The 23,453-nt window shown below is 43.8% G+C and overlaps 1 protein-coding gene across 1 annotated transcript in view; it reads right to left on the minus strand.

Annotated features, from left to right (window-relative positions):
* The window catches only part of LOC140995453 (transmembrane protein 132C), a 154,214-nt gene extending 147,247 nt beyond the window's left edge, over positions 1 to 6,967 (minus strand). The window contains exon 1 of the mRNA XM_073465452.1: positions 6,895 to 6,967. Coding sequence (XP_073321553.1) covers positions 6,895 to 6,967 — 73 coding nt within the window. The remainder of the gene's footprint in view (positions 1 to 6,894) is intronic.
* Positions 6,968 to 23,453: the final 16,486 nt, after the last annotated feature.

The raw sequence follows: 23,453 nt of genomic DNA on the forward strand, positions 1-23,453 counted from the left end.
GATGCCACTCCTATATGCAGTCACTTTCCACTTTCCAGTTTCTGAGGTTACCAGTCAGGCATTTTACTGTCAGACACGGCTGTGCAGAGGTGTGCAGGTCCCACATGAGTGTTAACTAGCCAAGCAGTACCTCTCCTCTACCAAGCCTCATACAGGCTCACTCAGCCTATCACTGAGGCTCCACGCTATGATATGTAGAGCTGGAATAAGACTGGCGGAGCGAAGAGCAGCCTTCACACTCGCAGAGGCTGAGTAAATGAACAGCCACAATAGAGGACACCAGGGAAGGAGAGGCCACGTTGCTGCTGCCCACTCCTGGCTGTAATAATATAGGTGGAAGTGAACGGCTGCCTGGGTGGCTGGCTGGCCGGCTGCTAGTCTTTCTGCTTCATCACACACGTCAAGACAGGCAAGAAATAAGGAACAAGGACAGAAAGCTTGATAGGAAAAAGCAAAAGTAGCTGGTGGACAACAATGAACAAAGTATTAGAGAGAGGTGGATGTTCCTGTGATACCTCGATTCTCTGCAGAGATTAAATTATCAATAATCTCTACAAAAAGGGTTTCCTGACATGGGTAGTCCTGATTTGGTTTAAAAGGAACAGAAAACATTTAATCATATTGCAAAACTGACAGAGAAAGGCTCTTTGTCGAGGTTTACAATTACACTCCCTTTGACCCTCATCCCGACCCTGAATCGTTCGGTGCTTTGCCATGAATGCCAAACAGAAGCGCCTTAAACATGAGGGATGAGAGAAAGCTCTCTAGTCCCATTGAATTACCCACATCATATTTCTCACCATGTTCAATTAATAAGGGCTATTGAATTTGTGACCATGCGTCAAGAATAATAATTACAATATTTCCTTCAAGGATCATTTTACAGATGATTTATGCTTTTGAGGCACCAAGAAATTCAGGAAAGAGGGACTGGGAAAAGAATCAATACATGACACAGTATGGTATTACTTCATGCCAGCCTCCATAGAAAAGAAATCATTCAGGCAGATAGAGGCCTGCGGACTCCGCCTAGCTGATAAGTAAGAGTCATAGAGGGGAGGGAGGGCCATGACGCAAAGTTTGGAAACCTTCAGAGAAAACATGCTGCACAGGCGACTCTTCTTTATCTCTCGGATGAGCTGAATTCAATGCACAATAACTGTTCTTGATTAAGGGTCAATTTAAATAAGCAAGTGTGTGTGTGTTTGCATGTGTGCGTGTGTGTGTGTGTGCTGGCAGGCTGCTGAGGGACCTGCTGGGGTTGTTTGCTCCCTTGCCTCTAATGGATGGTCACATTTAAGATGCTAAGAGCTAATAAAGAGTAATGGGCCTGTGGCCTCACTGGGGAGGAGGAAGAGCTATTTTGAGTTCATGAGAGAAAGCATCATCTCGGGGATTAAAGAGTATCGACCGATGAAGAGTAAACACTGCGATGTCGTGCCGCTGGCCTATATGGTGAAGCTGTGGATGGAAAATACGAACCCAAATAGGCAGCACTGTAAGTGGCTGGGAGGGTCAGCGGGGATGTCATTAAGGGACACAGAGAAGGACCTCCAGGTGCTGCAAGGAGGCCTGGAACAGTGTTGGCACAGCAGGAGAACCCTGGGCATCCTGGGCAACCTGCAATCCCAGAACAACACCTCCTTTGTGCCATCCAGTGCACATGGCTAGGGGGGAAAGGAGCTGAGAGCTTTTGGCTCGGGTTAGGAGGATGAGACAAGCACATATCTGTGTGCCAATCAGTATTCCCGTGGCCCCTCCGGAGTTCTCTAAAACATAAACTGGGATCCTTAATGAATCTCTTCCCCTCGCACTGGCCTTTACTGCTAAACGATATCGTAAATCAGGCTAAATACAGAGGCATTCGCAAGGCAGAGTCAGTCGGCCTCTTTGTGGGTGCAGAGGGGCATTTAATGGTGAGAGAGCTCTGTTCGGGCAGAGGAACAAGTGGACACAAATCCAACCACGACTTGTTGGCCAACTACTAATGAAAGCAAACTGGATTATAGCTGAGGACAAGAGCTGGGACGAAATATTGATCCAGCAATACATTGTATGGCTTCCTCTTGCGATACAATTATTGATACAATGGTGTCAAATGTTTTTATTAAAACATGCAGGTGCTCTAAACAGATTCCCCTAAAATTTGACTTGCCAGAGACATTAATCTGGTGTCTTTCCTTTAAACATGTGCATGGGCATAGACAAGTTGCAGTGAGTGTGTGTTATAAGAGGCAATAAGCTAAGACTCTACGCACTTTTTACCTCTGACAAAGAGGTTACGTTTTCATCCGTGTCCCTCTTGTTGGTTGGTTGGTTTGTCAGCAGGATTACACAAAAACTACAGAATGGATTTCCACAGAACTTGGATGGAGGATGGGTCTTGTCCCAGAATAGGCCCCATTAACTTTCGGTTAGTTAATGTCTCAGGGAATGGAACTCGATAGACTTCATACCTCTGCCAAGGCTCACCGTCATCCAGTATCAAACTCAATAGCGCTGTTTCACTCAAAATATTAAACCACCCATCGCTGCTTAACCATAATTTAAAGGTGCACTATGTAGTTTTAAAGAAGACATTGTAAGATTTTCGTGACTGAACACACTGAATAAACAAGGACAACACAATTTCATACTCTCTTACTATGTTTATATTAGCAGGATCCTTCTGAGTAGCCACCTTTCTAGTGTCAGACTGTTCTGGGGACGTTATTTACCTCGAGGACAGCTTGTTTATATGGAAATATATCAAATAGCTATTTCTGAGTTTGTATTATTACTGAGGGTGCACTCCAGTCAGGATTTTTGGAAGCAGTATCGGCAGATTCCGATCTCCACTCACAAGGATGTTTCTTCACTTTATTGTGAAAATATATTGATTCAAAGCTGTCTCTAAATTGTGTCTCAGTAATTTCCAACTCAAAGTACTTTCACCTACAAACTGTAGTCAGCTTAAATACTTCAGTACATTTATTTAGTGTAAACTTGTTTTGTTGTCACATTTAACTGCAGTTCACAGTTTAGCACATGTTCCTCTGAACACTTCTGCTGTGTTTAGCTCTGCTATAAGCTGTTACCTCTGTCAGCTGGAAGCTGTCAGCTCAGTCAGCTGTTAGCTCCGGTTGCCAACAAACAGCGTTACGTTGTCCCCCCGCTCGGGACAACAGGAAATGTAAAAATGATAAGGACTACTCCTGACTACGACGGAGCGCTTCTTGTCAAGCTGCTACCACAGTTATCTCTCTCTCCACAGCGCTGTGCCAGGGCTAGTTATTATCACTGGCTGGCTTCTCAGCGAGAGAATTGAGAGTTACGAGAATTGTTCGGTGGTATTGGTCCATCTGTCCCCAGTCACAAACGGCTGGCCAGCAAGACCTTGCAAATATATTGCACTGGTTAAACCAAGAGGACACAGAAAATCTGTTTTGATATTGGCAGGAGGATAGCTAGTGAGCTGTTAGCAGCCAGTGAGCAGCAGAGTCCTCTAGTGTGTGTTGCATTTTAGCAGCACAAAGAGAAACCAATCAAACTTTTTACAACGCATATCGCCCGATAACGATCGGTGCCCGATCAATCGGAGCACCCTTATTACCTTATCAATACAGGAAATATCAACTTTCTGAGTTTTTTTCCTGGAACTACATAATGCACCTTTAAGCTCAAAAACTGTTCTTACTCATAGGTACCAGCCATCTAAAGATTTCTTTCAGAACAATCTATGCATTATTTCCTGAGAACAAATGTTGAAAAACACCCTATCTGACATTGTTACAGAAAAGATTATCTAGATCTGCTCCTAAATGAATGGGGTCTATTCTGGGCCAAGACACATCCTCCATCCAAGTTTTGTTGAAATCTGTTCAGTAGTTTTTGTGTAATCTGGCTGACAAAACGACCAACAAACAAACGGACACAGGTGAAAACATTACGTTACATAACAGAATGCATTGATGTTGATCCATGGTAGTATGGATGGAAGTATCTGTACTTGAGTAAAGAATGAGTGTACTTTTGCCACCTCTGCATGAATAACTCTGATTCCCAGCTGAGGACTACATGACAGTCAGTGTAACACTGAAAAATATCAATTCAAATCGTTACTGTAATTTACTTCTTTGTTCTTCGACTCCATCATAGTTTCCCCTCTTTAACTGCGATCGCCACAAAATCATATTAACACTAAATCTCAGAACCAAAGAAAATCTAATTGAGAAAATATTCAACAGAAGCAAAGCAGATTGATTATGGATGCTGACGCCTGTCTGTGATTTTGCAGCTTGAAAATGAAGTGCTGTGCTTCTCTGATGAGCGAGAGGAACAAGTGGCGGCCTCTGATAATGAAAGTGCCTCTGAATCAAGCCGTAACATGTTGTTCTCCTCTAAAGGATCAAAACTTTTGTGAAATAAAACTTCAAAGTTCAACTATGGTCAACTCAAAAACTCTCACAATGAACTTTTTTTTTTACTTATAGTTTGTTAAAGCCAACATAGGGAGGCTGTAGAGGGTTTGCTGTGGAACCAGGGGATGATAGCCGTAAAATCCGTAAAAGTTAATTAAATCAGTTTATGTAGTCAGTACAGAGGGAAGATTTTCCCCCCAAATCCCCTTTATTTATTACCAAGGTGTGAAAAACAGAGCTTGTAAATGAAAGAGTTCTGTGGCACAGTGTCTCTGCATGCTTAAGTGCCTCCTATCCAACCCTGCTCCCTCCCCAGATCTACTGGTAAAGCTCTCCCCAAGGTCACCTACATATAGGATGATAAATTCTGTGTGGAGCTCTCCTGACAAGGCTGAATCCCTTTAAATGCAGCCATACTGTGAGTTGGATAGGTGGTGTTTATAGACTTCTACTTTTTTTCCACTTTTTATGTTCAACAGCCCCAGACTTTGGTTTCATTGCTAATGAATACACGATAATTATGCTGATAATTGGCCTTGATTGAATTATAGCTTGCAGTACTATTAGATTATAAATGCCTAATGAGGATGCCTTCATTTTAAACTGAATGGCGCATTCAAATAAATTGCCAAGCAAAATTTTGAGGCAGTAAGGATGTACTCAACATCAATAAAAAGAAGTGAATGGAGCGAAACAGGTGTAGACTCACTCCAGACAGTGCAAACTGAGGCAAAGACTTGTCTCCTTAAAATAAATGTTTCAAGCTGAGCAGAATTTGCAGAAACAAAGCAGCAGAAAGTGAAATGAATGGTGGAAAATTATTGAAGCTAATGTAGGAACTCGGGCCTGTGTTCCTTCCCCTTTGATGTTGAGGATCTGTTTTGTTATCACCTCTGTTTTTCTGGATGAAGCAATTCTACAGGAAGAGAGGCGCCATCTTATCGCCTGGCATGAGAGGACAGTGTTTTTCTTGGTTGTAAATACTTCATATGAAGACACTTTTAATTAATTTACAACTCAAAGCCTTTGGATGAACCTCCTCTCCCTTGCAAGCACACATATCCTCTTTCACAGGTCATGGGGAGGCCTCTGTGAAGCTTACCAGGAGGGACAACTGGCCATCGGAAGGTGTCAATACAGAGTCTTTATATATGTAAATTAACTCACATCAAATGTTTTTCTTTCTTTGTTTTAGAGTATCTCTCTCTTTACCTGTGTCTCTCTCCTCACCTCTAACTTCTAAAGCACACATTAGCTTTTAAGAGAACACTGGAAACCTTCTGACTTGTTCTATGCAAACACTTCAGGTCTGAATTTATTACCCGTCTGGAGGTAATCTGGATCACATTCCACACCAAATGGTCTCTGTGTTCCTCCAGATTTCAGACCATTTCTAATTAACCATTAAGTCAGGATCTCATTCTCTTAATTCCAACAGATTAAGGGTCAGTAAGAGAAGCTCATAAAACTGATCTTTCTCCCGTTTCTCTGTGATGAAATTTGGCTAAAATCAAATTTAATGTTTAATTGTGTCATGTGTTTGGTGGAACCACAGTGCCCTCCAGTGGTGAGTCCGGGTACAAAGAAATTAAACTTTCAAGATATCTATGTTTTAATATGTTTTCCTGATTAAAAGTCTGTAATATGTTTCTTCATTTACAGGTATTAGAACTATAAGAAATGCTTATATATGTGGTCAGATTCTATCAGTTCTACTGTACCTTTAAGTGTTTTCATGTTTGATCCAGTGTTAATTTCTTTTATTCGTTCAGCGAATTTAATCAGGTCATATTATTTCATTAAGTCCATTTATTTTGCCATGGTAAGGTCCTGAGAAAGGTGAAGCACGATCGCGAAACATTAAATTGGTTTAATTTAATTTAAGTTTCGTAAGTGTCGAGTGATATGATCCACAGTGAACTCGCCTCCTCCCCTTTGAGACCGCCCGCTGATGCGGACTACAAAAACTAAGAGACAGCCATCCTGTCTCTCTCTTCTTCTAAATTTTTCTTAGCTTTACTTTAAACCTTTACCTTTTGTATTTTTGCGACACGCTCTTAGGCAGAAATCTCCGCACAATTGACCACGTGCGATTTTTACCTCAATACCCTAATTTGAGGACGCACTGACTCTAAGTGCTTTCGTTTTGTTTTGTTAAGTATCATTATTTTACTCAGTAGAAGTTAATTTGACTTAATTCGTCTTGTTTTGAGTAATAACTGAGGACTCGCCCGGCCAGCGTTATTCTCTAGTTATTTTCGTCAAGAAAGTTGAATTAGTTTGATCAAAAGTTCAGAGCCACCACTCCATGCAAGAAGAAGACCTTTAATCCGACCACCAGCGTTAATAACATTGTGCAGTAATTGCCTGCATCAACAAACCGTGTGAACGGTTTGCAACGAACAGACATTTTGCCAAGCCGACCGGCCTGCCTTCAACGCTCACGAGCGGTGCCACCCCGCTGGGCAGCGGACCGGGACTTCCTGCCGGGTACTGGACAGACGGCGCTCTCCCTCCGACACCGGGACGAGAGAAACCCACTCCAAGCCGCAGACGCTCTGCGACATCCCTCCGGCCAGCGGACCGGAACCTCAAGCCGAGGTCAAGCTATCAGCTCCGGAGAGGTCCAAAGTGGTGAACATCTCCCAGTCTTCAGGCAAAGTAGGCTAAACACCCACGCACACTGCTGGAGTCACACGCATGTTCTTGAGTTGGTGATGTCTCTTTTCTTTTGATTCATAGTAATCTTTAATTAATAAGAAATCCGGTTAGGGTCTCGTTAGTGTCAAAATTACTATAGTAATCTTTGAATGCTTCCCAGACTCGCGACTTTACCATCCGCTCATCTCCATCCATTCATTACCATGATCATTTAGTCTCTACATTTTATGTTATCAATATTGTTTGTTTGAATCATCCTTTCATTTATTCACCTTGATTTATTTAGTAAATAAACCTATTTAACCGTACGTCGTTGTCTGTGCAGGTTTGTTTTAATGTGGAGAACCGATGGATATGTGTAGAATTCACTCCTTCATATATGAGATGAATAAATTGATCTGAAATTGATTAGAATTGATACAAGTTAACTTGTCCAGTCGAATTTGATTAATTACCTCCGGATTATTCAAATAGACCAAATAACGGAGGTGGTGCCCCATTAACGAGTGTTTATTATTAGTGTATCTCCTACATATTATATGGTGCCCCGTGTGAGGCCACCTAAAACCACAGTTCTCTGCATTAAATTGATGTGTACAGACAAACATCGGTTTTAAAATCAAAACCCAAGCTGTTTCATGTTGTTTAGCTGTCCACTGAGTGATTAATGCGATACTTAACTTTATATTCTTGACTGTATACACCTTGAATTGTGTGTGAGCATAAACTCCGCCGAGCTGTGATCGCGCTGCTTAATATGAAATTAATGTGTATGGATGCTGCGTTGTAACCAGATCCGTGTGTGATAAAGAGCCTTCAACATCGCTGCATGTTGGAAATTAATGTGTAGATGCTGCGTCGCACCAGACCTATGATTTAAAGAGTTGTTCAGCGCCGCCGTGCGTTAATGCTTCATGTACAGATTCTGCGCTGTAATCACCAGATCTGTGAGTTAAAAGGTTGTTTGACGCCGCCGTGCGTTAATGCTTCATGTACAGATACTGCGCTGTAATCACCAGATCTGTGAGTTAAAATTGTTAAACGCCGCCGTGCGTTAATGTCTCATGTACAGACGCTGTGTTGAACCAGGTCTGTGATTTATTTGCATGCATAAGTGTCGCCGCACACTTCTAAATTTAACCGGTTTGATGAATCATGAGCTGTTGCGCTGTGCCAAAGCTTAGAAATTCATTCTGAGATGAAGTTGTATTTACTGCGATAGTTCCAGGAATATTTGTAACTTGCTCAGACCCTCGTGTTTTCTGACTTAGATTAGCTACCTAAACAGAAAACAGCTGTATAGACAGTGAGAGGCTTTTATTTGATCTACTCCCGTAGTATCAAGATCGGTTGCTGTGGCAACCATCCGATCAAAGACAGTATATTTGGCTGTGTAAAAGAAGGCAGAAAACCTCTATCAGCTCAAATTTTGGAAACACAAGTAAATGAATGCAATGCTAGTTGCTGGTTGAATGTTTTCTGATGTGCTGGAAAGCTGTCTGTGATAAGAAATCAGTGCCGGCCGCCGCGCCCAGATTCTGTTTGTGTGAAAAGTGAACTCAACTGCTGCCCTTTTTACAGCTGAGAAGTGAACGCTTCAGAGCCCAAATCACCACTGAGCTAAATCCTGCTAACACAGGGGGTATATCAGTGGGCGGAGCTAAAAAGTCCCTCCTCTAGACTCTTCTTCAGGTAGCCTTGTTAAAAGTCAATTCCGAGACAGCGCCCCTAGTGCTCGACTCTATTAAAACTCCTAAATTTGTAATAGCGCCCTCTGTTGCTCGACTCTATTAAATTTGTACTAGCGCCCTCTGTTGCTCGACTCTGTTAAAACCTCAAAGTTTGTGATAGCTTCCTCTATAGGACGATTCGGTAAAAGATTTTTAATTTGTGATAGCTTCCTCCAATGACCAAATCTGTGATTATCAAATTTGTGACAGCACCCATGGTGAATGATTCTGTTAACAACAAATACGACTAAACAGCATACTCTGCTGGCTAACTTGTTTAACTGAATTTGATCCTTCAGCTTTAATAAACAAAATTAATTTTTTTTACACAGATACTTGCTAAATTGTATTATTGGAAACTTGTAATACTGCAATAACTACCATAGTAAATTAGTGTGTCTCATTATTCAGATAAATAAAATTTTAATTTAGCTGTTAAATACAAATTTGACAACTTTAACCAGATTCAACAAGTTCAATCCAAGTCAATTAAAAATTTTATTTTTAGTGTACTATTTGAAATCTGACTCTGATGCTACGCTCATGCAAGTCAAATAATTAAGCTGTTAACTACACATCCAAGTAGTTTCAATTGAAAGCCACATTTAGATCAAATACTTTAGTTTTGTTGTTAACACATTAGCTGTTAGATCCTTTAAAATCCAAACACTTACTTGTTTTGAACTTCAAAAGTTAATTCAAATAAAGGTGAATCCTACCTCTAATTGAAAACAATTAAACATTTAAAGCCCAAATAAAATAAATAGATGAAACAAAACAAAATTTAAATAAATTTAAAGATTTATTTATTTATTTGTATTTTATTTTTTTTCCCTCTCTCAAAACAAACTTAAACAATGACCGATCCAAAGAGTCCTGGCAGTTCACTAGCCGCAAATTTGAATCCCCTAACCGCAACTTTGAATCCCCTAGCCGAACAAGATGCAGTAATAAAGGAGCTCACAACAGATTTGCTGCCAGGTTACGTAGACGACATCCAGAAAGCCGACCCTAATGAACTACAAAATATAATGACCGCGCTAATATGCCAATCCCTAACCGAACCAATGAAAGGAAAAACCAGAGAGAAAATGTTAGGGAGCATGATCGTTGTTATGGCTGCGCAACAAAAACATAGAGATGGATTGCTAGACAAAGCTGTAGCTGAAATGAGGGTCAGAAAAGAAAACCACAGAGCTCTTAAAAAGCAACATGAGGAAATGGAGGCATCCTTAACTGAGTCAGTGGAATCTTTAGCTAGAGCAAAAGATTACAATAAACAGCTGGAGTCTCAAGTTAAAGCATCAGAGGATGAACAAGCTACACTGCAGGATAAAAACTCAGAGCTAAAACAGATCCTAACAGCCCAAGGGCTAGAGCTAGATAAAAAGGAGTATGAACAAGCTACACTGCAGAACGAAAACTCAGAGCTAAAACAGATCCTAAACGCCAAAAGGCTAGAGCTAGATCAAAAGGAATATGAGCTTGAAGAAGTAACTAAAGATCTTCAAAAGGCTAACAAAGACTTGGAAGAAGCAACCAAAGCAAATAAGGATCTAAACTCTAAGCTCAAAGTCTGGGACAGGGCCAGAGAAAATGACAGAAAAACTTTTCAAGACATGCAACGGGACCTAACAGAGGCCAAAGCCCAAACTGACAAATCCCATCTTGAACAGATGGAGAAAGAAGCAGAGCTCAATGAGGTTAAAAGGGAATTAGAACATTCTCTTGAGTATAGTTCATTCCAAAGAACGCCTGCAAATGCAAGCGCCCGTGAGGAAAGGAGAGAGAGCAGATTCCACAGAGACGCTCAAATAGGCGTATCCTCGCCGCGATCTTTGTCGCCCATAGGTCCTGCTGTCCGCAATCGGACTGACAGGGACCTACATGACCTACATGACCTAAATAAAAGGTCTACCTCTCCTCAACATCCCCCTCGTTCAAGCGCGCACTATCCGCGAAGTCCCTCCGACAGGGACCTAGACAAAATGGCTCGAAACATAAACCGTTTCGAACCCAAGCCTGGTGGCACTCACGACACCAGCGCTTATCTAAAAGACATAGAGTTCTATCTGAGGAGATTCCCAGACGCCACCGTTGATGACAAAATCTACCTAATTAGAGTCACCTCTAATCAGAGAGTCAGCAAATTCATCGAGCGACAACCTCGCCGTGTCAAAGAGAGCTATGAAGCCCTCAGTAGAGCACTAACAGATGAATTTAAAAGCTACACACCAAAAACAGGCCTAACCGCCGCATTAGCTGTCAGACAGGGAAGGCAAGAATCCCCTCAAGAGTACTATGAGAGGCTCCATGAAGCCTACTTCGGACCCAGGAACGAGACAGAAATGGAGGAAGAGTTACACTTCAAGTCACTGTTTGTACAAAACCTCCATCCCACGACCAGTCACCACCTTGGTGTCATGGCATGTCCAGAAACACTCACTAGCCAACAACTACGTGAACTGGCCACCAAAGGTTTTGCTAAACAAAGACAAACAATGATCAAGTCCACAGAAACAAATATCTTGAGTGTTTCTACTAAGACACCTCCTCTGGAGTTGGAAGGAGCTTCAGGTGCCAAACAGCTCCAGCCAGCCAAATCCTCTTCTAAACCTGACAAACCTCCAAAGGATCAGAAAAAGTCTTCACCCCACCGATCTGAGTCAGGTCGAAAATACCCACAAACATTTCGGTCTGACAAAAGTCAGTACCAACCCCGATTTGGTGCTAAACGTCACTTTTCTGACTCCCACCGAAACAAATCCCAATCAAGCCAATGGAAAAGTCGTCAAAATCATAATGGCAGGGAACATGACAGACGTGGGTCTCAAAGCTATCCATCCAGGAACAGACAGCACCGAAGCTCTTCTGATGAGGAAACGACAAAGAAAAACACCAGTGGTAAGTTGAATCATTCAGGTATGAGCAAAGAAGACCTTGACGCTATCGAACGGATGATTGAACGCATGCGCCAAGAGGATAAAGAGAAAGCTAACCTCTTCTCAGTGGCTGCTCGCTTGACAGCCCCTGAGGAGCCAGCTCCTTCTCCTCCAGAAACCTCATCCGACCAACCCAACGTGGTTATTGAAGAGGAGTGGTCTTCAGGTTTCACTGAACCAGAACAGGCACTGCCTCAGAACCAAAACCCAGTGGTCCAGAATGAGGCATCTGAACAATTGGTCCAAACGCGTGGAGAGCCAGCCTCTAGCGCAATCCTTGTGGTTCAGTTAAATTCAAACGAGACTCCCCCCAATGAAGGCCCGCCAATCTTTCAGGGCGAATCACCATTTCAACATTTCTTGGGCGATCTTAAAGAAAAGGGGGTTGCTCGCAAGTTCTATCTTTCTGCCACACTTGAAAATGAGCTTGAACATGAAGCACTTCTTGACACAGGTGCAGATGTGACTCTCATGTCACCACGGCTTTTCAACAAACTACGAGCAATGGCAAACCAATCAAACAGGAACTTGAAGCTGCAACACTGCTCACTTGAAGTCCAACCTTACTCGCCTACTGGCACTACATTGACAACCAGGGCAGTGATTAAATTCACTATTGGACCGATGAATCTCGTCCACCCCGTGTACGTGTCCTCCTTTGATTCAATCCCTCTTCTCATCGGTAAAGATCTCCTCAACCGATTTGAGCCACTGATTGACTTCAAACGCTTGAAGATTTGGGCACAGGTCCGCAACCCTCTTCCCATAGATCTTCCCCGAGCCACTGAAGCTCAATGTTATGCACTGGAGACAGATGTCTTGGCACCCGATGCCGTCGCTGGTCAACAACGACCAACCGACATGTACGGAGAGCCAGATACAAGTGAAGACACTCTGCCAACATTGACATGGCCTCGAAAAGAAGCTCTGACCCAACGAGACAACTTCTTGTGCTCATTGACCAACTCCCCCATGACACATGAGTTCTGCCCACAGATCATAAGCGGCATCAAACTTGAAGACATCAACTTTGACGATGTGGTCTTGGCCCTCTGGGCCGACAAATCGGCCATCAGCCGAGAGTTGTACGAGTCATTGTCACAAAAAGATCCAAAGATTGAGCTTGTGAAGAAACCTTTCCGTTTTCCTTCAGACCCCGTGCCACAGTCAACATGGACTGCTGACGGTGTTTGCACTTTGAAGATGCAATGGAACCAGAGGAACTTGACTCATCTCTTTTTGGTCATTCCCGATCTGCCACATCAAGTCTATGTCGGCAGCGATGTGCTGGCACGGTTAGACGTTCAGGTGGACATGATCAATAACATCTTGTGGTCACTGACAAAAACCCAGGATGAGGACATCACTCATGATTCTGAAAACATGAAGTCAGGACAAACTATCCCTGAAGCTTGCCAGGTAATCAATGAACGTCACATGATTGCACCGGCCAAAACCAGAAACGTGGCCATACACATGAACGTAAAACCCGGCCAACGTCCCAACCATTCACAAGCGTTCTTCCAACCCTCTCCCTTGTTCTTCGAACTAGGATTGTCTCTTGAAGCAACGCCCTTGTTGAATCTGCGCTCCAGATCAGCCCATCTGTTGGTACATAACAATACCACAGAAGACATACTGATTCCAAAATCCACCTCCTTGGGTTGGATGATCAGTACCAAGTTTCATGATTTCGAATTGAGAATCCCAGTGATAGGGCCTATGCCTCCTGCCTTGCTCCAAAACCACTTGGAGGGAGATATAGTGTACACTAAACCCTCAAGGGCTATCGCCTTATTCCCATCCTTGAAACTCACTGGAGATGCTATCTGTCGAATCGACCTTGCCAACCACGAAGAGATGGTTATCCAAACGGTCGACACATTGTCTCTTGACTCTTCACAGAGGTCCACCTCCGAGTCATCCTTGAATGACCTCAGAGAAATGTCCTCAGTGAACACACTTGACACTAAAGAGGAATCAGAGGCAATGTTCACAGCCCAAGTAGAACAAGTGATAACACAGGCCGATGCCTTAAACAATGAAATGGAACGTGAAAAACTTCGCAATGTCCTCTGTAAATACAAGACATCTTTCGCGAAAGACTCTCTTGACTGTGGTTTGACCACAGTCCACACGGTGCGCATCCCAACTCCACATGACGCACCTCCAACCTATGTGCGACAATACAAGATCCCACTGGCATCTTATGAACCTGTACAGGAGATCATAGATGACCTATTGGATAAGGGTATTGTCCGACCATGCAATAGCACCTACTCAGCCCCTCTCTGGCCAGTGCTAAAACCAAATGGAAAGTGGAGACTGACCATTGACTACCGTAAACTCAACCAGCAAGTCCCATTATCCAGATGGCCCATGACCCAACTGGGGCAAGAGCTCCCTAAAGTCAGGGACGCAAAATACTTCTCCTCCATGGACATAGCATCAGGGTTCTGGACCTTGCCCGTACATGTTGAGGACCAGCACAAATTAGCCTTTACCTTCGCAAACAGGCAATACACTTTCACCAGGTGCCCATTCGGCTATGCTAACTCACCCGCCGAGTTCAACATCTTCTTGAACAAAGCATGCCCAGATGCTCTTGATCGTGGCACTTTGATATATGTTGACGATATCTTGATACGGAGTCCCAATCTGGACTCCCACCTGGAGGAAATGGACCATGTACTTGCGCAGCTCACAGCAGCTGGAGCGAAGGTCTCACTTTCAAAGTGTCAATGGTGCAAAACCAAAGTGAACTACGTGGGCCTTCTTGTAGGATCTCACGGCGTCGAGCCTCAAGCTGAGCGTGTTCAGGGTATTGCAAACATCAAGGCACCCACAAACATATCTGAGCTCCGCAGCTTTTTGGGGGTTTGCAACTACTCCCGCCAGTTCATCGAAAACTATGCAGACTTGGCCAAACCGCTAACAGAACTGCTCAAAAAGGACACTCCATTTGCTTGGGGTGAGCCACAAGAACAGGCGATGCAAGCCCTAAAAGACAAACTCTGTACAGCCCCATGCTTGGCCTATCCAGATTGCACCAAAGAATTCCACCTGGAAGTTGGATTCTCTACTGGTTGCATGAGTGCAGGCCTGTATCAGATTCACGATCGTGACAAACGCGTGGTGGCTTATGCGAGCAAAACACTACTGGCTCCCGAGCTCAAATACACTGATTGTGAAAAAGCACTGTTGGCAACCGTGTGGGCTGTCAAACACTTTTCTAACTATCTTGGTGGCCAGAAAGTGATTGTGGAAACACACCACCAACCAGTAACCTTCCTCAACAGTCAACGGATCAGAGAAGGTGTGGTAACCAATGCTCGAGTCGCATCTTGGTTAATGGCTCTGCAAAGTTTTGACATGGAAGTGCGATACGCACAGAACAACAAAACGCCCCTTGGCACTGGGCTTGCGAAATGCTGTCGGTGCACCAATGACATGCCCCTAAACACCACTCTGATCCCAGACCCCATACCTACAGAACCATCACGCCACCACTACTTTGACCAAAATGTCTGCCAAGACATGGTCACCGCCTATGTGGACGGGTGCTCCTTCCACCATGAACTTAAAGTTCGAGCAGGCGTAGGTTTGGTGTGGGTCCACAACACTCCAAATGAACCCCAACGGTTCAATCTGGGCTCTCAAACTTCCCAATACGCTGAAATCGCAGGCGTTCTGATCACGCTAGAGATGGCTGTGCTACACGAAGTGAAAACACTTGTCATTTGCACTGACTCTAACTATGCACGTCTGAGTTTTTCCTGTCACCTGCCCGTGTGGAAACGCAACGGCTTCACTACCTCCAACAGGAAACCAGTCAAACACAAAGAACTGTTCATGGCATGCGACCACCTGGTGGACAAACACGACATGCAAGTCTACTGGAAAAAGGTCAGAGGCCACTCTCGTGTCCCCGGACAGGACAAGGAGCTCAATGACTTGACAGACACATTGGCCAAACAAGGTGCTCTGGATGGAACTCCTTGGCAGTTCAACCCAGAATCTCTTCCCAACCCTCCCGACCCGATGGTTGGCGTTGTCACTCGAGCTCAGGCAGCAGCCGCTCCTCTCAGTAACCCTTCTGAGTCGGCAGCTATCTCAGTTGCTCCCCGTTTCACTGACACCGATCTTGTAGCACTTCAAGCCCTTGATCCGGCTATCCGCCGGATTTTCCTGTCTCTGTCAGACCCCTTGAACCATGCTATCTCCTCAGCTGACCTCGACTCCGTTCCAGGCTTGAGACACCTGTATAATGCACGTCCTTCCCTGCAGATCGTCAAGGGCCTCCTTGTGCATGTCTCCGATGCTCTCACTTCTCCTGCATTCGTGGTGCCTCAGAGCCACAGGGGGGTGATGTTGATGCATGCCCATGACTCTCCGTGTGCAGGACATAAAGGAGTCAAAGCAACATGCCAGGCACTCCAACAAGTGGCCTATTGGCCACACATGCAAAAAGATGTAGCAGACTACATCAAAGGCTGTCTAGTTTGCTGCCAGTTCCAACCGGCAAACCCGCTTCACAGAGCTCCCTTACAACGAAGGGGCATCTCTTTCCCCTGGTCAAACCTCCAAATCGACTGGGTAGGACCGTTAGCCAAATCGACCAGAGGCAATAAGTACTTCCTCACAGTCACTTGTGCATTCACCAAGTGGGTGGAAGGCTTGCCAGCCCCTAATGACACGGCTCAAACAACCGCCTACCTACTAATGAACCACATCTTCTCACGGTTCGGCCTGCCAAGTCGCGTCGATTCAGACCGAGGAACACACTTCACTGCTGATGTCATGCAGCAACTTTGGCAACTACTGGGTGTGAAAGCTGACCTCCACATCAGCTACCACCCTCAGTCCTCAGGCCAAGTAGAACGGGCAAACCGAACAGTGATCAGCATACTGAGAAAGTATGTAGCATTCAACCAAAGAGACTGGGACGTTAAGCTACCGTTGGTCTTGATGGCCATCAGAGCCACCTCACACAAGTCAACGGGCTTCTCCCCTTTCGAGATGATGACAGGTAGACAGATGACGCTTCCACTGCACCTGCTCTACCAGCCAGGCGAGGCTAACATCGCCACGGCATATACCACTCACCAGTATATGACCGATCTGAGTGAACACCTCAAAGCCACCTTCGCGTTCGCCCAGAAGCATTTGGGAAAAAGCGCTGAAGGACGCAAGGCCTACTACGACCAAAAAGCATCCCATGACGAACTCCAAGTGGGGGACAAGGTGTGGTACTACATTTTTGCTCCCCTGACTAAGAAAGACAACCAGAACGCTGGGAGGCTTGCCCGCAAGCTTCTGCCGCACTGGACAGGTCCTTATGTAGTCACCGAAAAACTCTCACCCGTTGTGTACCAGATCAAGGTTAGCAAAGGCAAGAAAGAGCCAACGCTTAAATGGGTCCATCGCAACCAGATTAAACCACACAAAACCCCCATGGGAATTGACGGGGACGCCAATGTCTCTATTAGGTCATAAATAAGAAAAGAAAAACCAAACAAATCCTTTAAAAACTTAAAGGTGCCAGACCGAAAAAGCATAAATAAAATATTTCTCTCAAACAAAATTTCACTGTTGTTCGTGTCATTTACAAAAGCTGACTTGAGAAACAGAGTGGTGTGAATTAACCTACTAACTTAACCTTTCTAACTAAGTACGGTGTTCAACTCACCCAAACCATTTGATTCAAAGTGGGGGTAATCTAAAACGATTACCCCTTTGGTCTAAATTGTACAGTAATTTGATGGTGTCCCTAATCATGTGCGTTCTCCTCATCAGGATGACGTGGCTGCTAATCCTCCTGACCCTCGGTTCGGTAATAACCGCTGCCCTTCCTGAGATAGTCGAACCAGGACCAAACTCGGGAATCGTTTTAAAGGAACAATCAGGACTCCTCATTACCAACTGCCGTCTGCACACACAAAAGGTGTTTGTCAGACTGAACCCCCGGGAGGTATGTAGAAGGAACGTTCCAACCACAACCGAGCTTACCGGTTGGGCAGGCCAGAGGTGGAGCAGGGAGGTAATAGAACACGCTGAAGCAGACACCACTCACATGTTGCAGCAGTTGCAAAAGTTCACAGTCACACAGGCAGAGCTGAGTGGGCTTAGTCGCAGGCCTAAGCGCTTTATTGCAGGACTTCTGACAGCAGCAGCTGTTGTCGGAACTCTTTTCAATTTGGGACTCTCGTCAGTCAATGCTGTCAGTTTATCCACTGTAAGGCGTCATGTAGGTGAGCTACAGGCTGAAATGCCAGATATCAGAAAACAAATTCTCCAGCAACAGGAGGAGCTCCAAACAATTGGGCAATCACTGAAGGGCACTATTCTGGTAGTCAATACCCATAGTGAAGCCCTTAATAAGACCATCAACGCAGTAAACACGCTCCTCTCTGTAGTCTCGGTCGACTATGCCCACACACAATTGGTCAGCATGTTAATGACAGATATGTTGCGCGACATTGGATCCTCAGTGGACAGCTTAGCAATGGGTAAGATTCCACCATATCTTATTCCATTGTCTTTGGTACAGGACGTTTTGTCCACCACTACCAGGGATGTAGTCACACCAATCCAGGCTCACTTAGCTTATACATTAGGCAGTGCTGTCCCCATATACGTCAATCCTGAGAGAAGAGAAATAGGCTTTATCATCAATCTGCCAATAGTCTCTGCAGAAAACATTTACCGGCTCAAAGACGTGGTGAATGTAGGATTTTGGCAAGGCGACACACACGTTAAAGTGCAGACTCCGTCGCTCATTGCATATCACGACAACAACCCTGATTTGTATTTGGCCCCAAACCTGCGCATGTGTACTCTCACGAAAGACATTCACTACTTATGTCCGAGTAAACCATTCATTCGAGACAACACAGACGGGATCTGTGGACTCAAACCCATGGCATCTGACTCTCGTTGCCCGACTCAAATCACGCCCCGATCCCAAGTCCTTACGACTCAGGCTGAGATTGTAGGAGGTCGCTGGTTGGTTAACACCCCAGCGAGGACAGCTACCTTGTCATATGATCAACACGACACTGCCACACGCTTAACTTTGCCCGACCAAACCTTATGGATTAGCGTGCCAGAGAACGCTATCTTGCACATTGAAGACCTAGCTCTCTATCATTTAGATCCAAATCAGTATGAAAGCGAAATCGAGGTGTCTGACTTCTTCAGCAAGCACACACTCGAGTTAAACCCAAGCACAATCACCCAAGTGCAGTACGAGGGTACCCAGACCATCGACATAACCCCCGTCGATGATGTACTTAAAGAAATAGTCTCCAAAAGTAACACCCCCAGTCAACCCATCACCTACGCTTGGTCAACACCTGACACGGTCTTAGCATGCGTCGTAGCCTTAGGATATCTAGTGACTTTCGGCATAGCTTTCTTCTACCTCAAGCGCACTCAGGTCTTGCAGTGTAAACTTGACAGATGCACGAACGGACTGGCTCGACTAGTCAGGCGTGGAAGGTCAGCACCAAACTACCCTGGTACTGGACTCGAAGTTGCTGATGAAGTCAGTGAGAGCAGTGACCAAGTGGTAGTAATGACTCCGACCCTTTTACAGTTAGTTGACGACAGTTACTAGCTTTAGTATAGGCCCTGTAAACCTATAAGATTAGCACCTCCTATTAACCCTTAGGAAGAGTTAGGGTCGTCAGTATTATTATCGTTTTTTTTTTTTGATATATATACGATTTTTGTTATATAATAGACCTCAGCACATGATAAAGACAGACACCAACTCTGAACATGAAGTGTACCAGTTCAGTTTCCTCGACGAGGGACATCATGACTTCATCGATCCAAAGTTCCCGCTACTACGGTCATTCAGATCGAAGTGGGGGATATGTAGGAACTCGGGCCTGTGTTCCTTCCCCTTTGATGTTGAGGATCTGTTTTGTTATCACCTCTGTTTTTCTGGATGAAGCAATTCTACAGGAAGAGAGGCGCCATCTTATCGCCTGGCATGAGAGGACAGTGTTTTTCTTGGTTGTAAATACTTCATATGAAGACACTTTTAATTAATTTACAACTCAAAGCCTTTGGATGAACCTCCTCTCCCTTGCAAGCACACATATCCTCTTTCACAGGTCATGGGGAGGCCTCTGTGAAGCTTACCAGGAGGGACAACTGGCCATCGGAAGGTGTCAATACAGAGTCTTTATATATGTAAATTAACTCACATCAAATGTTTTTCTTTCTTTGTTTTAGAGTATCTCTCTCTTTACCTGTGTCTCTCTCCTCACCTCTAACTTCTAAAGCACACATTAGCTTTTAAGAGAACACTGGAAACCTTCTGACTTGTTCTATGCAAACACTTCAGGTCTGAATTTATTACCCGTCTGGAGGTAATCTGGATCACATTCCACACCAAATGGTCTCTGTGTTCCTCCAGATTTCAGACCATTTCTAATTAACCATTAAGTCAGGATCTCATTCTCTTAATTCCAACAGATTAAGGGTCAGTAAGAGAAGCTCATAAAACTGATCTTTCTCCCGTTTCTCTGTGATGAAATTTGGCTAAAATCAAATTTAATGTTTAATTGTGTCATGTGTTTGGTGGAACCACAGTGCCCTCCAGTGGTGAGTCCGGGTACAAAGAAATTAAACTTTCAAGATATCTATGTTTTAATATGTTTTCCTGATTAAAAGTCTGTAATATGTTTCTTCATTTACAGGTATTAGAACTATAAGAAATGCTTATATATGTGGTCAGATTCTATCAGTTCTACTGTACCTTTAAGTGTTTTCATGTTTGATCCAGTGTTAATTTCTTTTATTCGTTCAGCGAATTTAATCAGGTCATATTATTTCATTAAGTCCATTTATTTTGCCATGGTAAGGTCCTGAGAAAGGTGAAGCACGATCGCGAAACATTAAATTGGTTTAATTTAATTTAAGTTTCGTAAGTGTCGAGTGATATGATCCACAGTGAACTCGCCTCCTCCCCTTTGAGACCGCCCGCTGATGCGGACTACAAAAACTAAGAGACAGCCATCCTGTCTCTCTCTTCTTCTAAATTTTTCTTAGCTTTACTTTAAACCTTTACCTTTTGTATTTTTGCGACACGCTCTTAGGCAGAAATCTCCGCACAATTGACCACGTGCGATTTTTACCTCAATACCCTAATTTGAGGACGCACTGACTCTAAGTGCTTTCGTTTTGTTTTGTTAAGTATCATTATTTTACTCAGTAGAAGTTAATTTGACTTAATTCGTCTTGTTTTGAGTAATAACTGAGGACTCGCCCGGCCAGCGTTATTCTCTAGTTATTTTCGTCAAGAAAGTTGAATTAGTTTGATCAAAAGTTCAGAGCCACCACTCCATGCAAGAAGAAGACCTTTAATCCGACCACCAGCGTTAATAACATTGTGCAGTAATTGCCTGCATCAACAAACCGTGTGAACGGTTTGCAACGAACAGACATTTTGCCAAGCCGACCGGCCTGCCTTCAACGCTCACGAGCGGTGCCACCCCGCTGGGCAGCGGACCGGGACTTCCTGCCGGGTACTGGACAGACGGCGCTCTCCCTCCGACACCGGGACGAGAGAAACCCACTCCAAGCCGCAGACGCTCTGCGACATCCCTCCGGCCAGCGGACCGGAACCTCAAGCCGAGGTCAAGCTATCAGCTCCGGAGAGGTCCAAAGTGGTGAACATCTCCCAGTCTTCAGGCAAAGTAGGCTAAACACCCACGCACACTGCTGGAGTCACACGCATGTTCTTGAGTTGGTGATGTCTCTTTTCTTTTGATTCATAGTAATCTTTAATTAATAAGAAATCCGGTTAGGGTCTCGTTAGTGTCAAAATTACTATAGTAATCTTTGAATGCTTCCCAGACTCGCGACTTTACCATCCGCTCATCTCCATCCATTCATTACCATGATCATTTAGTCTCTACATTTTATGTTATCAATATTGTTTGTTTGAATCATCCTTTCATTTATTCACCTTGATTTATTTAGTAAATAAACCTATTTAACCGTACGTCGTTGTCTGTGCAGGTTTGTTTTAATGTGGAGAACCGATGGATATGTGTAGAATTCACTCCTTCATATATGAGATGAATAAATTGATCTGAAATTGATTAGAATTGATACAAGTTAACTTGTCCAGTCGAATTTGATTAATTACCTCCGGATTATTCAAATAGACCAAATAACGGAGGTGGTGCCCCATTAACGAGTGTTTATTATTAGTGTATCTCCTACACTAAAGTCACTAAATCAGTCTGCCTCAGCTGTCAGTCAAACAGAGACGTATTTGGTATGTGTTACTGCAGCTATGGCGGACACTGTCGTGCTAACTAACAAAGACCGCGGAAACAGTTGAATTCATGGACTTTTGCTTCGAGCTTGAAAGTTGTTATACAAATAAAACTGTTATTAAATACAGAAAGGCAAAAAGATCTAAGATTTGACATGTTACAAAAATAACATGTTGTGTCAGACTTACAGTTATTTAGCATTTATTTTTCATTCACACTGAACAAGTTACAACTTTAAGCCAAACATGCCAGTGTGCACACTAAATTAGCATTTTTTTTCACTGTGGTGTTGTTTATATTATTGTCCAACAATGAAAGTGACAACAGAAGTGAAGATGTTAGTAAGATAGCTCCAAGAACATAAAAAAGGCCTATTACATCTCTGGAACCATTCGCTTTCTCTTTCTTAAGTTTAAAGTTGGTTGGTCTTAGCTTTCCAAATTTAAATAATCAATAAAGTTTATCATCTCTTTCCAGCGCACAAATGCGCATCTTAATATAGAGATACACATAAGGTTTCTGCTGCTGGAGGATCGCTGCAGGTAATGTCATTAATATTTTCCTCATTAAAGACATATTTCACCCTCTCATCCCACACGTTATTGATCAGGATGATACTTTTTATGACCCGTTGTTCCTGATCCACGAAATGAGATCCGTGCACACACAGAGGGTCACTGCAGGCCTCCTCTTCCATCTCAGTTAAATATCAGTGTATTTTTCCATATGCAGAGTTGTTGATGGGACAGATGATTGTTAAATGGCGGGTAAGAGGATCCAGCAGCCAAGGATCACATCCCTGTCCCTCACTGAAGACAAGTGCCACTGTTAAATACGTCCCAGGTCCTGTCATACCTGGCTCTTAAACTGAATGGGAGACGACACTGGGATTGTTTACACTGGTTTCACACATGACTAATTCAGGGTCTTAATACAACCCCCTTTGTGCCATGCACTTCACTCTGCGCCCAGATTATCCTCTGTTTAACGAGCAAAATGGACTTGGACACGCCCTAAACACACTAGCGTCTAAATAGGGCCTTGTCCATTAAATGACACTTAAGTCTTTGTATCATTTTGTCTGTTCCCTTCCACATATGTAATCACTGTGGATGTGTGCTATGTGTTATTCTGGTTGACATTACCTTATCAGAGAAGGGTGTTGGGTCTATTGATTATTCTGAGACTATAGGTTACCGAATAGGAAGTCAACCAGCATGCCAACAGAAGTCTAAACCTTGAACATGAAATTTTGTAAGAAGATCAAGTTGAGAATATGCTTTCATGGTAGCCAAAAGACTTACACTGTGTGTAAGTGCAGTGAAAAATTGCATGACTAGTCAAAATATCTTCCAAGTACTACAATAAGCTACTGTGACAAAGACAGTTAACCTACTGCAGTATAGCAACATGATGATAAAT

The sequence above is a fragment of the Pagrus major genome, chromosome 5 (genome assembly GCF_040436345.1).
Source record: "Pagrus major chromosome 5, Pma_NU_1.0".
NCBI classification, from domain to species: domain Eukaryota; kingdom Metazoa; phylum Chordata; class Actinopteri; order Spariformes; family Sparidae; genus Pagrus; species Pagrus major.